Here is a 15,077-nt window from a genome sequence, read left to right on the forward strand (position 1 = left end):
AGAGAGGGAAGCGCGCACACACACAAACATGCGCACACACACACGCACACAAAAGGAGGGAGGGAGTGAACAAAAGATTTGGGAGCAGAGGATTGTGGGAGCTGTTTCATTAGGAGTGGTGACAGGTGTCAGAGCTGAGTCTGCATCAGATAGCGTCGCAACAATCTCTTTACCTGGGGGATTCCTCTAATCCCTCGCTTTCACTCGTCTCTTTTCTTCCTTCCCCTCGCTCACACTTGATCTTTTTGATGTTCTCCGTATGTCTCGTCTCTTTTTCTCTCCCATTACTGCCTATTTTTTCCACCTTTATTTCATCCAGGCCGAAGACTTGACTGAGCATGCATTCCTCTTTTGTTGCCACACCAGTAGAGGTTTCCAGTACAACCTGTCTGCCACTGGTGGCCACTGGGAAACATGCTACACCCAAAGAAGTGGTATGAATTTACTGCGGCGTGAGGCTGGGATGAACAGTGACGCAGAGGATGAGCTGAGATAAACCAGCGGATAAGAACGAGATGAGGAGAGGTGAAGCGAAAAAAGGAAGGAGGGGAGGAGATGAGGAGGCGAGGCGAGGTCTTGGGAGCCATACACTCGTTTATTAAAGTCGGGCATGAGAGTGTAGAAGGTCAAGTTCCCAACAGAGCGAGGCAGGGGTGGAGCGCTGCAACATGGGAGTCATATACACCGCTTATTTCTATCCAAGCTGCTGCCCAGACGAGCAATACACACACACACACACACAAACAATGCTATATCTAGATACATATACCCAAATTGCACATAATACAGTATATACACACAAATCAAACACATGCACATCTATCCACACACACACACACACACACACACACACACAGATCTGAGGCTCAATCTTACCCTCTGGCGCTGTGCAGTACGCGAGTGCACTTAGGCCTGTGGAGTGTTTTACAGTAGCCTTGGGGGTAAATACACAGAAACTGTGATCAAAGGTGGGAAGGTAAGCCTTTAGAAAAAAAATAAGTTCCACTTCACCTTCCATACTGCCAATAGAAAATTTCTATTGAGTGTCTGTCAGTTGCTTCTGGCGTCTGTGGGCCTGTTCACTGTACCTCAAGCAGCACTCCTATATTTTCAGCTGCATATTATATACACGTTAACTGACGCTATATGATTTCTGAGGGCTGCAAGTCACAGCGATATTGACAGTGATACAGCCACTTACTTATCTACATACTGCAGCGTATTTGAATGGTGATGCATTTTCACTGATCAAACTAACGGGTTGTAGTGGGTGCCTGACTGAACTGAAAGAAATTAATTCAAATCAATCAACTGATTGATAATAAATCGCGAGTACATTTTTTTTCCTTGCTTTATGGAGGTGTAGGGTTTTGGCTTTTTTTTGAGACTCGGCTGTCAGATGCCGGATCTTGGACAGTTGGCTCAGGATGATATGAATCTGAATATGAAATGAAAAACAAGGTTTTATAAGGAACAGTTACAATGATCCAGGCCTGGGAGTGCTGACGTCAAGTCATGTGACCAACCAGCGCCCATGGTATGCATGTCCGTCGTGGCGGAGGTGGTGACTCTGATGTCCCATGTTTGTATCTGGCACCTGAAGTCACAACCTACATTCAACCAAATATCAATGTCTAACTACGCTGGTGGCCAGCTGCTGACTGCAGAGTTCTTTAACCATAATGATGCCCGCAGCCATGAACTCCAGCTGTCTAGCAGGCTGACTTTGACTGACTTGCCCCCCCCCGATTCGACAGCCTCCTTTTTCTCACGTCCTACCTCCTTCACTCTCAGCTACAGCAACAGTGAGACAGAGTGAAATAATAAGCAACATGCATTAAACTTATATGTGGAGGTAGGAGTATAATGTTTATGAAGCTTAATTTTCTCAATGCTGTGGAGGTTTTATGTGTGGGATGAAAGACAGAAAAAAAACCATGAAATTTACTTAATTTATAACTGGCTCTGCCACACCTAAAGTCCTCATATTATCTGTTTACTTTCTTTACCTCACTTCTAATTACTTTCTATCAGGATGAAAACATTGCATCCTCAGTGATGTCAGAGATGAGGCGAGAGCCCCGATTGGCTGCCGGCTGTCACCCATGAGGCCAACTCGCTGAGGTGCTGACAACCTCTGTGTATGATGGATGAGGGAGTCTGTGTGTGTTTGTCTATGTGTGTGAGTGTCAAGGGGGTCACCGCAGTGTAGAGGGTCCCCACGGATTAGCGTTACAGTCCAATGAACCGTTTCAGAAAGGAGGGGGCGAGACCCCATCGACCAGTGCCGCTACACACACACACACACACAGAAGGAAAGAAAGAATAGGATCTGATATGATGACCACATCTCCCAGGAGAGGAAGAGTCATCTGTTGAGCAATGTCTCAGTTTTAGACACTAATATAGTTACACCCTTAGAGAATAAATCTAACATAAAGTAACAGTAACACACACACACACACACACACACACACACAAACACACTGACTCCAATGCGCCAGAGAATACCACAATAATGTGCAATGGTTCATGCTCGTAATCCCAATAGATCTCTGCATTCAATCAACACACAGACAAGTCATAAGGCTGTATCTATAAAGGTCTCCTGAAATATTTTCTCCCGTTTAGACACACCTTTTCCTCCTGAGTGGTTTTTTTTTCTCTCACTCTTCATTAACAGCCTTTTCTTAATCTCTCTGTGTCTGTCTCTTACAACCCTATAGCAAGTGAAAACAAGTCAAAAGGGAGAGAGAGCTTTATCAACCTGTATATCACAGCATCTGGCAATTCCTGCTACACTCAGAGCACATAACAGACACCCTCCCTAAAGGTTGCCTATGCAGTTAATGCTCTAAATCTCTTTATGTAAAAACCCCTAGAAAAGAGGTCAAACAGAGGCCAAACATAAACTGGTATCATCGTGGATATTTCAGCACTGCCCCTCCTTTGTAAGCAGTGCAGGACTCCGTGGACTGTTCAACCTTCTTTGACTGAGGATCCTCGGATAAAACTCTCAGGACGGCTTTGGTGCAGTGGTTAGTACCGTCACCTTACGGCAAGAATTCAACTCACGATCCAAACACGTGCTGGTTTCGGTTAAATGGTGACTCTAAATGAATGGATGCTTGTCTCTATACATCATCTGATAAGACAGGGTGATCTATCCAGGGTGTACCCCACCCTCCAATGTCAGCTGGTATTGGCTGCAGAATTCCTGCAATCCTAAAAAGATAAGCGGTATAGCTAATGAATGAATGAATGAACATCCCGGACATACAGTGACTCGTAAATCAACAACTCATTCATACTCTACAGTTAATTTTTCACTACTTTTTTAAGACTTTGTCTAGGATTGCCACATTACGTGTCATGGAAGATATGTGAAATAGCTGTAACCATTTATTCTGTAATATTCAGCATTCAGGCCATCAATGGTGAACTGATCCCACTGCGCAATTCTTTTGATTTGACATAGTTTGTATGAATTTTCAAGGAGAAGGGACACCTTTCTCAGTCAAGATAATGAGTCTTTATTTTTAGCATTGTTCCTGCAACCATGTCAATCTTCTCAGCAGAAAATATTTGCCTTCTAGAGGGATTCAAAAGTTACAAGGACATTTTACTGAGGAAATTCAGCAGTTCAATTCAGAGTGTGAAAACACAAAAAACCTCCAGTAATACAAAATTTAATTTCAGTGCAGACCTGTAGCAGAACAGTGATTCTGCTAACAAGTTTCCTTCGGCGATGAAAAACAACTGACAATGTCCTCACTGCTATATATTTTCAAAAGATATCTGCAGTGTCTAAAAACTGTCTCATTACTCGCTTCACAATATTGTTAACACAGAATCTGAGCTGTGTTTTTTTCTCATTTGGCAACACTGGTCAGCAGGTGTCACTGAGTGTTACCATGGAAACATGGCTCTTTAGTTCTGAGTTAGTTATCGCAGTTGGATGCATCACACACACAGACACAGTGGAGAAAAAGTGAACCGCTAGCTGCCGTGCAAACTGGTAAAAAGGGGTCTTATACGTCTCATCCCTGGGTTTGCGCTCCTGTAAAAGTCTCGGAGCCTCCATGCGAGATGCTTCATTGGTGATTGTGTGTTTTAAAAACTTATTTCGGGGCTGCAGCTCACTCTTTCATTTCTCGACTGCAGTGTAGCCGCGGTGCTTCTGGTACAGCATCTTACTGGACAGGTGACACGTCCGTCTACAGCGTCTATTGTGCTCTGAAAGACGTCACAGCAGGAAAAGGGGCAAAATTGTTCACCTGGATATTATGTTTACATCAATCCCAATCGGAGCCGGAGCCGATACATACCCACATCTACTGTGGAGTCATTTGACCCAGGTGTGAATGCCAATTGTTCCCTTTTCTATTGTCAACAAAAGCCATATGTTTGCGGGTCTTAGCACGGTCCTTTGACCTGTGGAAAATGGGCTTCAGAATACAAATTGAGGCTATGGATAGCTAGTTTTGCTGTTAGCCGTTTTGTCATGTTGGGAGTGGCCAGAGGATTCCGCTGAAGTCAACTCTCAAATCAAAGCAGACAGAAACGAGCCACATTTGAGCAGGAAATGTTTTTACACAAAATATGAACATGGTTGGAAAAAAAAATGCTACTATCACCATCATATACCAACAAAACTCTACGTGATTATGAATAAAAAATAGGGTGTAGTTAGTTTTGAAAATAAGTCGTAGCCTAACACCACAAACCCGTCTAAAATATCTTTGTGAAACTCACCCCAGGGTTTAAAAAAAACAATCACCTGCCACCTAGAACAAGAGGGACATGGCCTAAAAACATACATCTTCTAATGCTATTTGAGGCAGGTCTGTATTTGAACAACGGTTCAACATAACACAAAGCAATCAAGCTATTAAGCTACAAAAAAAAAAAAAAATGCTGTGACTACTGGGAAAAGACTTCTACTCCATTGACTGTACAGGGCTCTTCACCACACATGTCTCCATTAGAATAGCAGTGCCCTGTGTATTATCTCTGATGACCAAGTGTGATTGTGTGTCTATCTGGATGCTATCAGGTCTGGATGGTCAAAGAGGAGGATGTAGCCGATAAGCATCAGCTAGTGGATCGATAGAGCCTCTAAAAATACGCAGTCTGTTTGTGAGTTTGTGTGTGTATTTTCTGAGGGTGACACAGTAGATACATGACTGATAACGAGAAAGTATTCGGGATGGCCTCACTAAATACCTCCTTTCGTTCTCTTTTTTTTTTTTTTCAGCCTGCAGGATCAAAATTTGATGAATTTTGTTTCATCTTATGAGAAGAAAATGACAAAGTGCTCCGTGTCATGTGGGAACCAACCAAAAGCAGACTCGCAACCCATTTTAGACCATGACCCAGTGAATAATAAGACATCTCTGTGACCCACCTAAGAATCAGCCAACCTTTCAAAGGCAGTATAAAACTCTGTGATAAATGCACTGACTACCCCATCATCTGCCTTCACATATTTGGGTGTTTATCCACTATTAGTCCTGGGATGAGAAAATGAGCTTCTTGGTCCCAAAGGTCCCAAAGGCTGGAAAAGTTTAAGCGGTACGCAACACAGTCAACTTCACAACAAAAGACGAAGCATAGTATCTGGCAAGCAAATTCACTGGGGCCAAAAACTTTTGAAAGCTATCGCTTCTCTCTGCGAGACCTGTTTCATCTTTTATTCTACATTTGTGACTCATCCCCCCCATGCTTCATTTCAACAAGAAAACTTTTCATCTATTTTGCTCAAATGAACCTCAGTCGTAGTCTCAGGTGGAAGGAGGGCAGGCACCCCATCGCACCGCACTAGGAGTTCTTCTGTTCAATAAAAGACACTTTGAACTGTGTTAGAAGCCTTTTGGAGTGTCCACCCACTCTTCGCAGCCCTTTACTATGGGGGATATGGAGCGATACGGGTGAAGCAGGAAAGATAAAACACAGAAAGAGTTTGTGCCGCTATGAACCGAGATGCTGCTATTTAAATGTATGAACATAAGCAACACTTTGACTTCATTACAGCTTCATCAGAGTTCAGAAAATTTGACTTACTTTTGAAAACTTGATTGTATTACTCTCATCACTTGTAATATATGCAGGTTATTACCCTCCCCAGAATCTGCACAGTAGTGATAAGTGTCAAGTATCAAGGTCACGCCCATCCACCTGCTCAACCCAATCATGAGTCGATCACAGCTGTCAATCATTACCTCACACTCTCGTTGTATTGCATTAAATATCTAATTAAAACCAATCTTATCAGAAAATTGAACACTTTCACATCAGCGTGATAAGGGTGACATGTGATACTTTGATTTTTTTAGTGTGGCCCGTGTCCCATCTGCTAACATGGAGGGGGCAAGGTTTATGACCTATACTGCAGCCAGCCACCAGGGGGCGATTAGTATGTTATGGCATCACAGCTGTTATGTTGTCCATCGTTATATATAGTCATTGATTCATCTATTAAAATGTTGATTGCTTCATTGATCAAAATGGGTTTACATCTAGTAAATAATGGCCATTGTCCATTTCTTATATTATACCTGTATAAAAAAAAAAGAATCAACTTGGGCAGCAGATGATTTTATAAAGATGAATGTGACAAAAATCAAAGTTAGAATAATTAAATGTTTTGAACTGGTTCAAGTTGAACTCATAGGTTTATTTCCTTCCAAGAGTATGCAGCGTTCATTAGCCTTCAAGCTATGTTGGCTCCTGTTCAGTGGTGAAACCATTTCTACCTCACGGCTAGATATTGAAGAGTAATACTTTTAGAATAAACACTGCAACATGTCTGAATGCTTTGTCAGGTCTTTTTCTATTATTCTTTCATCAGATATTTTCTGACTTAGGTCACTACTTAGCCAATTTCATTCTGCTACATTTTAAGCAAGTTACTATATTGTATTGTTTAAAAAAAAAAAAAAAAAAAGTGTTTATATTTCTCAATGTACGGCAAGTACACAACCATTCCACAGTGTTTCAACAGCCTTCACATCATGGAGCACATCATATACCAATAAACGTGTATTTAAAACCCTCTGGTTCAAGGACATAACTGCATTTGCAGGTAGAAGCATCTGGTATCAACAAGCAGCAATGGGACTACACCTACATTTCATATCTGCTATTCAAAAAAACAGCAAAACTGCCCATGCCATGTAGTCAACCCCCACAACATTTATTTGAGATGCTGAGACACTGAGTACCATCAAAACTCTTTCAAAACTAATTTTCCCACATATAATTACTCGTGCTTCCAGAGCAACAGTGGAGTGAAGTCTATTAAGCTTCTGGCAGGAGGAAGAGTCTGGGTCAGATGAGAAAAACAACACAGGAAACCATCATCACATGAGCGATACTCCTCATGGACTCTTTAACTTGATATTTTCATACATTCATCAGGCTCAGTGTATTAACACAAATGTTAAATGTGCCCTCGTGTATATGTAAAAGCCATGAATTGAAGCCGGGAAAAAGGCAATGAAAAGAGACGTAAAATAAAAAAGAAGTGGCTGAGAATCGTCTGCCACTTAATCATTAGTGACATTTGAATATTTCCTATTTATGTTCTGGAGACAAAAGTAAGCTGTGTAGCTCTAAAGTAATCTTTAAGTGATTTTCAGCAGCTGAGCTTAAAGGAAGGAAGAAAGTAGGGCAGATAGCATTAGCTAAATGACATGGAATTATTGAGTAGATGCAAAGGAGACACGAGGCACAGGGTGGTGTCACGACCCCCAAGTATCCTTTCATCTCCTGAATGGTTAAACATCTTTTGCATCCTCCTCCCACTCTTCCATCCTTCTCCGCCTTTCATCAACTCACTCTCTCCTTCCTCTCCTTCTGTTCGGTCGTCTGTTAATGTCGCTCCCACCAACATTGGTATCTTCTTATTACTTTTTCTTATTTTACCAGCCTGATTCTTCCTCCCCCTTGTGCGTTATTTATTTGCCTTCTTCCTCTACCCTCTCGATCTCCTTCCTCCTTCAGCATATCATACCTTCCCCTCAACCATCCTCTAATTTTTCTCCTTTTTTCCCCCAAGCCTTATCTAAGCATGGAAACCAAAAACAACATGTTTAATCAATCCTAATTTCACCAAGCTTGTTGACAAACTGGCCTTGAGCAATTTGGACAAACGCACTGTCCAATCTGCAATTTTCAACAATAATGAGACAATTAAAAACGAGCTTCCTGACACAAACTTAATTAGAGGCATTTTTTTGCGACCTCTGATCTTCTTCTTGTCGAGAGAAGAAAGATAATAAAATATAAAGCCATGGTCTGGCGATATCTCTTCCATTTATATTCTGTGTATGAAACTGAATTTTGTGGATATTCTAGCATAGTTTTCAGAGGTATTATCAGAGGTAGTATGAGTCTATTTAATTTGTATTTTATTAACCGTATATTGTTGGCTGTGGGACTGACAGGGCTGGATGTGAGACGTGTGCAAAATTGCAGGCAGTTTGTTTAAGGAAAAACTGCATGAAAGTGCAGTCATAGTTTTACGAGTATTTTCTGCAGAAGGCTTTTTTTTTCTGATTTCTCATGTGCAGTGTGCATCTAGTTTCATAAACCAGGCCCATGGCTGTTTTAGCAAGCTTGCTTCTTCTTTAGCAACTAGGCCACTGCCACACTCCTCCCCTTATGTTTTATTGTGGATGCTCCACCTTTCGCTTCTCATCTCATCTGTCTCTCTCCATTAAACACGCCAACGATCAGAGAAGCATCTGGAGATGCATCTTTAAGCTTTAATACACTTTGAATAATTAACACACATACGTGCACACATACACACACACACGCACACACACACAGCTGAGTCTATCAGTGGCAGGCTGCTCCCCGAGCCAGAGAAACTCAGAGGGAGAAGGGAAGCTTGCTCTGTGCCAGCCCCAGCCCCAGAGTCTCTGAGCTGGGCAACTCAGAGCTATGTACCAGCCTGAGATCCAGAAACCAGCAACAATGGAATGGCAGCTGTAACTCTGACACCCATAGCTGAAAGACACAAAGAGAGCGTGTCTGGCTCCTGCTAATTGACTTGTTGAGGGAATAAGGAGTGGGTGAACACGAGGAAGCTCACTGGGTTAGAGATCAAAAAGGGGAAACCCATATGGAGATGAATGGTGAGATGCATGGCATGGCCTGAGCAGTTCGAGAGACGATGGCTTGTGGGGGCGTGTGGGTACCTGCATACCAGCATGCCTGCGCTGGTGTTTCCCCGCAGCAGCGAGGTGCCTTGACAGAAACATACGACCATCTAACCAACTCACTCATCATGGTGATTCATCCTCTAATTAGCAGCACGAAGGCTAATGCTGATCCACATATCTATATTCACCTTCTGTACATCTGGAGCCCAACGCAGCCTGCTAATGATTATCAATGAGGCGAGACTACAAAGCCAGCGGTTCAATCCCCTGTACTGCAGCAATGCATCATGGACCTTCTGTATTCCACTGACTGTAAGGAGGTCAGTTTACCAGGAAGAGATGGAGAGGAGGGAAGGGAGGAGGAGGAGGAGGAGGGGGGAGAAACATTAGATAAGGGATGAATGGGACAAAAGGAACAAAAAGGAACAGGACTGAAAGGAGGGCGAGGTGAGGTGAAAGTGGACGGAGAACAGGCAGAGCTGTGAGGTGCACTTTCACTTATTGAAAAGGTCAGCGCCTCGATAGTTAAACTGTTTCAGAGCAGCTGATGCGGAACAAGCACTGGCTCATAATGAGCATTTCTTTCCACAGATTCAGATGACTTCACTCAGGCAGTGTCTTCATGAATAAATCAGACCTAAATAAATACCCACTATAAGCTGCACTTTCCTAAAATAGGAATGAATAAATAGAGAAAAAAGGTCTAAAAAAAAAAAAAATCAACACCTCAACATGTTGACACATAAAGAACGATGTGATGCAGCCTGAGTACGTGAAACAGGTGTAGCGCTGCATTAACAAACGCAGGGGCTACTTTGGTGGCGACACGTTGCTTCAGGTACCAGTGAGACGCTCAAATCCAGTAAGGCCACTCTGAGGAAAGATACAAGGTTTTAAGGCTTACCAGACTCCAAAACACTGCGAAGTTTATAAGACTAGGGGAAGGCTTTACAGCTCTGGAGAGCTTTCACTGTGACAATCATTATATTCTCCATCTCCACCAGGCCAGAATCCATAGTAACGAGGTCCATAATGGACAATTCTGCACCTTGGTTTTAAAGATCCAATACCGAAGTTTAATGCCAATGCAGGAGGTAGTATTCCTTTTATGTACCAAGGTGGAAAGTCAGGGTGTGGGGGTTGGCGTGGTGGATGGGCTATGAGCCTGTCTGAGTTTCCTGAAGGAGTTAGCATCCCGTCACAGACCTGCAATCAATGATAGCTTTTTAATTATCCATAATGACAAGTTAGTTTCATCTACTATAAGTACGGCAGACAAAGCAACTCTTCTTCTTGTCGTATGGATGTCGCCATTTTGATTTGAGTCTTAGTGCACATCGTCGATGGCGATCTGCTGCATGGGTATGGAATGCATTCTCCAAGTGGAGTATAAAAGAAAAAACAACTATGTGTTCATGGCTTCTGCAACTGTCCATGTACACGTCTGCAAGCCAGTATAACCGAGGCCTTGAAATAAAACTTATGGACTGATTAGAAGGTACAAGAACAACGACCTTTTTTTTACCATTTTTTGCCACACTGGTGCGTGTACTACATGTATTTATGACATATCCAACAAGACATGAAGGCAGTGTTAGGGTGTCATCAATAACCAGCAGCTCAGGTCATTACTAATGATGATGTTGTTGTTGCATGGAGTTGTGGCGTTTTACACAATCCTAGCTTATTGTTAAACCAGAGTTTGCTGTTAGGCGACCTCTAGTGGACACAGTAATCATGACCTGAGTAAACCAGGAAGTTATGTGACATTTTACAGAGCGACAAAGTCCGTGTCTGAAGGAGGTTGGGGTGGATGGACGGGTCAACAAAACCTAAGACTTTCGCAGTGCTGTTTGTTCCCCACGTCAAAAAACCTATAGTCAGCCCTGTTTCTTTTATAACCACGTTTACTCATGTAACCATGACGACAATGGTCTGCTATGCCTGTCGCTGGTATGCCCCTATAGCTCATATGCTAGGACAAGGACAAATGACCTCTACGGACGTTTAGGTTGGAGGACTTGTTCTACACTCACATAAGAAAAAGAAAATAAGCCATTTGTCAGCGCTCCCGTCTGGGGCTGTTACTTGGCAGCCATCTTAGCTCTCCGCTGTCAATCTTGTGCTGCATTATTTCATTTGTGGGACGTGAAATATCCAGAGTAAAAAGCAGCTCCGTGCACAATGAATGAACAGCTTAATTAACAAGCAGGCGAATTGCAATCAATAAAGGAATAAGTAGGCGAGCTCGTAGGCAGGAAAATAAATGCAAACGCAACCTTATTTCCTTCTTTTTATTGTTATCTTATTTTTCCTATTTCCTTTGAATCTGAATGAAGTCATTTGAACCGGCCCCCAGGCCGAGCGTGGGCCCAGTCTGCCGTACCAGCCCAACGCTGGGATTCATTGGAGCAGAGCAAATTTGTTTGTCTCTGTGTTTGTTTGTCTCTGTGTTTGTTTCTCTCATTGTTTGTGTTTATACACATTTCTGTTGATGGCCTTTCTCAAGTGTTTCTCTGACTCTGGCAATTTTCTGCCTGGTCGCCCCTAATGCGCCTCTCTGTTTATCTGCTGTCATAATACAGCTGATTTATATATATTTACATACCCAGGAAGTGACAGCAGAGACTTATATTGACTTTAAGAGGGCAAGAATCATATATTAGTGGTTATCTGTTTACACACACACAGGGAGGAGAAGGTGTATTTTTGTGATTTACCTGTGGCACAGATTTCGCAGATGCTATGAATTTTATCAGATATGAAGTGAAGTCAGCCTCAAGAAATATGACAAATACCTTTGGGAAGATAACCAGTGTAGTGTGAATTCAATCACTTTGCCAACCGACTGCTAATGACACAGGGGAAACTTTTTCAGGCAGCGGAGATGGGCAATATTGCTTTCAGCAGGGGCTACGGACTGGCAAATTGGAACAAAATCAAGGCTAGGGGAGATAAATGTGTGATGACAAAACTGCTGCTGCTCTGTTCAAGTGTACATATGCATCTCTTCAAAATGTTACCTATTCAATGAGAGAGAGAGAGAGAGAGAGACAGAGAGAGTGAGACAGAGAGAGAGAGAGAGAGAGCGAGACAGAGAGAGAGAGCGAGACAGAGAGAGAGGGAGACAGAGAGAGAGAGAGAGAGAGGGAGACAGAGAGAGAGGGAGACAGAGAGAGAGAGAGAGAGAGAGAGAGGAAGACAGAGAGAGAGAGAGAGAGATAGTATGAGGACATGTGTGTGTGTGTGTGTGTGTGTGTGTGTGTGTGTCAATGTATCAAAATTCAGCAAAACCCCACTGACATTCAAAGTGTCTTGGTAACCATGGCAACGCATGCAACACACACACACACACACACACACACACACACACACACACACAAAAGTACATCAGAAGGAAAGAAGAGAGGAGAAAACTAAAATGAAAGGCTGAATTGTTGTGGCTCTCCAAAGGAGATGGAGATGAATGTCAGCATGGTGTGTTTACAGGAGGAAGTAGCATGTGATGACATACACACACAGACACAGACACAGACACAGACACACACACACACACACACTGACACACACACACACACACACACACACACACACACACACACACACACACACACACGCGCTTGCACAAATGACATAAAATGACTGTCCTATTTGTACATTATTTGATAGATATACTGGGACACACATGGTCCTGAATAATCATATGGATGGTTATACGCACACATAAATAGCCAGAGACAGGTGGAGTGAAGGTGGTCAGGTGTTGTGAAAACGCAGAACTTCATTTGTGTTTGTGCGTGTGTTAGAGTCAGAGACTTCAGCGTAGACAGAGGAACTGTGAAAGCCCGGCATGTTGTGGATGGATGTGGGTTTTCATGCAAATATAACATTTGGGACAGTAGCGCTCGCCTCCATTTGCATACTCATTCACCCTGCCTTGTTTATAAGTGAATAAATCCAGCACTGCTTGGAGTACAACAGCTGCTGCTGGGCCACTCACAGCAGCACTCATTCATACACACACACACACACATATACACACACTCAAATGGTGTACAGGTCCCAGCTGCACCCTTGGTGTTACTATGCCACTATACATGCTTGTGTGTGTCAATGTGTGTGTGCGTGTGTGCCTGCATTAATACTTGTAAATGTATTCATGTGTTGCTCTGTATTTTCGTGCTTCTAAATCTGCGTTTCTTTGTGTGCAAGTGTTTGTGAAAACATGTTTAACCACATGTGCACATGTATCTTTGTGTGTGTGTGTGTGTGTGTGTGTGTGTGTGTGTGTGTGTGTGTGTGTGTGTGTGTGTGTGTGTATGTGTGTGTGCGTGCTTATACCCTCACCTCAGAGGTGTTGACTCGTCCCTCCTGGAAGGAGCAATCGCTGGCGTCCTGCGTGCACATGTGCCGATATTTGCACCAGTAACAGGGGAAGTTTCCATTGACACAGGACAGGCACCTGGAGTGAGTGAGAAAGAGGAGAGGGGGCTTTAAAACTTAACATAACCAATAATCACTTTCAATAATCGCAATAATTTAAAAAAAAAAGTGTGTCCTGTAGTGTGGCGTCATTTCCTTGAAGTTTATTTGTATTCCAAATAAAAAGAAAGGAAACTAAATGAAACATCTTGTAAGACCTGTAATATATATATATATATATATATATATATATGTATGTATATATAAAAGCTTCCATGACACCTGAAAATGTTGAAGTAAATTGTCACAGGGCAAGAGAGAAGCCAGAGTAGAGGAAGCGGAGAGGAGAGGGGAGTGCTGCGGAGAATGCAGCTATTTCTTTTTCCCGTCTGATGGACAATGAATGATAAACTTCACCCCTGGTGTGTTTGGATTTAGTTTTTGTTTGAAATCAACTGAGCTCAGTGCACCATTGTGGACACGGACTGAAGAGGACCGAAGTGGACTGACGTGACTGTGTGTAGTCAAGTGCGCAACAGTGTTTGGAAAGCTAGTTCCTTTTCTTGTTGATCGGCAACTGAAGATGTTCGTCTTATGTATGGTCTGATAATAGTAGCTGATATACAGCCGTAGTAGCAGTTATGTGAAACATCCTGAAGCAAAGTGGTTGTTTTTCTTTTTTATTTAAAGGCTATGCTTTAAACGGCTAATTGTAAAACATAAAATCATATCTTAACTTTATGAAGCATAATTTCCATGAAACTAAGTATAAATAGTAAAGAGTAAATATAAACACTCAATAAAGTAAGAAATCCAACCTATGAGTATTATTATTACTAAGTACAAAATAAAACGATGGTCGTTTTATCTCCCTTCTCACATTTGTAGCTCTAATCTTCTTTGGCATCCAAGCAGTCAGTTTACTTCTTAAAACAAATGAGTAATGTAGCATGAACCTGCATCAGAAAAATTCTGCTGCATGTGTTGGGGATTTGTAACTGTTTAAATGTCAACCACATTCACTGCTTCAAAAGGAAAATGTGTAGCAACATTTAGAAGACAAACACAGACATCATCAAGAATTTCCTAAATTTGAGATTTAAAATGGCTCGCTATAATTAGCATAAAATACACCGATGGAAACGCAGCCACCACAACCTGAATTCATCATAGATAAGGTACGATATGCTGAGGGAGAACTGTTGCCAAGCTAAATACGGAACGAGTGGAAACACAGATCAAAAGAGAACCTTCAACGGGGAACGCGTATCACAGGCTGACAGGCCGAGCATGGACATGCATCACCGTATTCGCATGGCATCAAATGTTTATGGTAAATCAGGTTTGAATGACAAGTGTAACTGTGGCCTCGTGCATTAAGACTTTACTCCAGCTGTCAGCGAGGCCGAGGCGGACGCTGAAAACACCCGAGAGAGAGCAGGAAAGAATCCTTGGTGATCCACTCCTCTCCTTTTATTCTCCATG

The 15,077-nt window shown here is 42.5% G+C and overlaps 1 protein-coding gene across 2 annotated transcripts in view; it reads right to left on the reverse strand.

Annotated features, from left to right (window-relative positions):
* LOC130175415 (plexin-A1-like) overlaps positions 1-15,077 on the reverse strand; it is a 260,949-nt gene that overhangs the window by 91,356 nt on the left and 154,516 nt on the right. For both annotated transcript variants that reach the window (XM_056385882.1, XM_056385881.1), the window contains exon 9: positions 13,518-13,632. In XM_056385882.1, the coding sequence (XP_056241857.1) occupies positions 13,518-13,632 (115 nt within the window). The remainder of the gene's footprint in view (positions 1-13,517; positions 13,633-15,077) is intronic.

This window comes from Seriola aureovittata, chromosome 9, assembly GCF_021018895.1.
Source record: "Seriola aureovittata isolate HTS-2021-v1 ecotype China chromosome 9, ASM2101889v1, whole genome shotgun sequence".
In the NCBI taxonomy this organism is placed as follows: Eukaryota; Metazoa; Chordata; class Actinopteri; order Carangiformes; family Carangidae; genus Seriola; species Seriola aureovittata.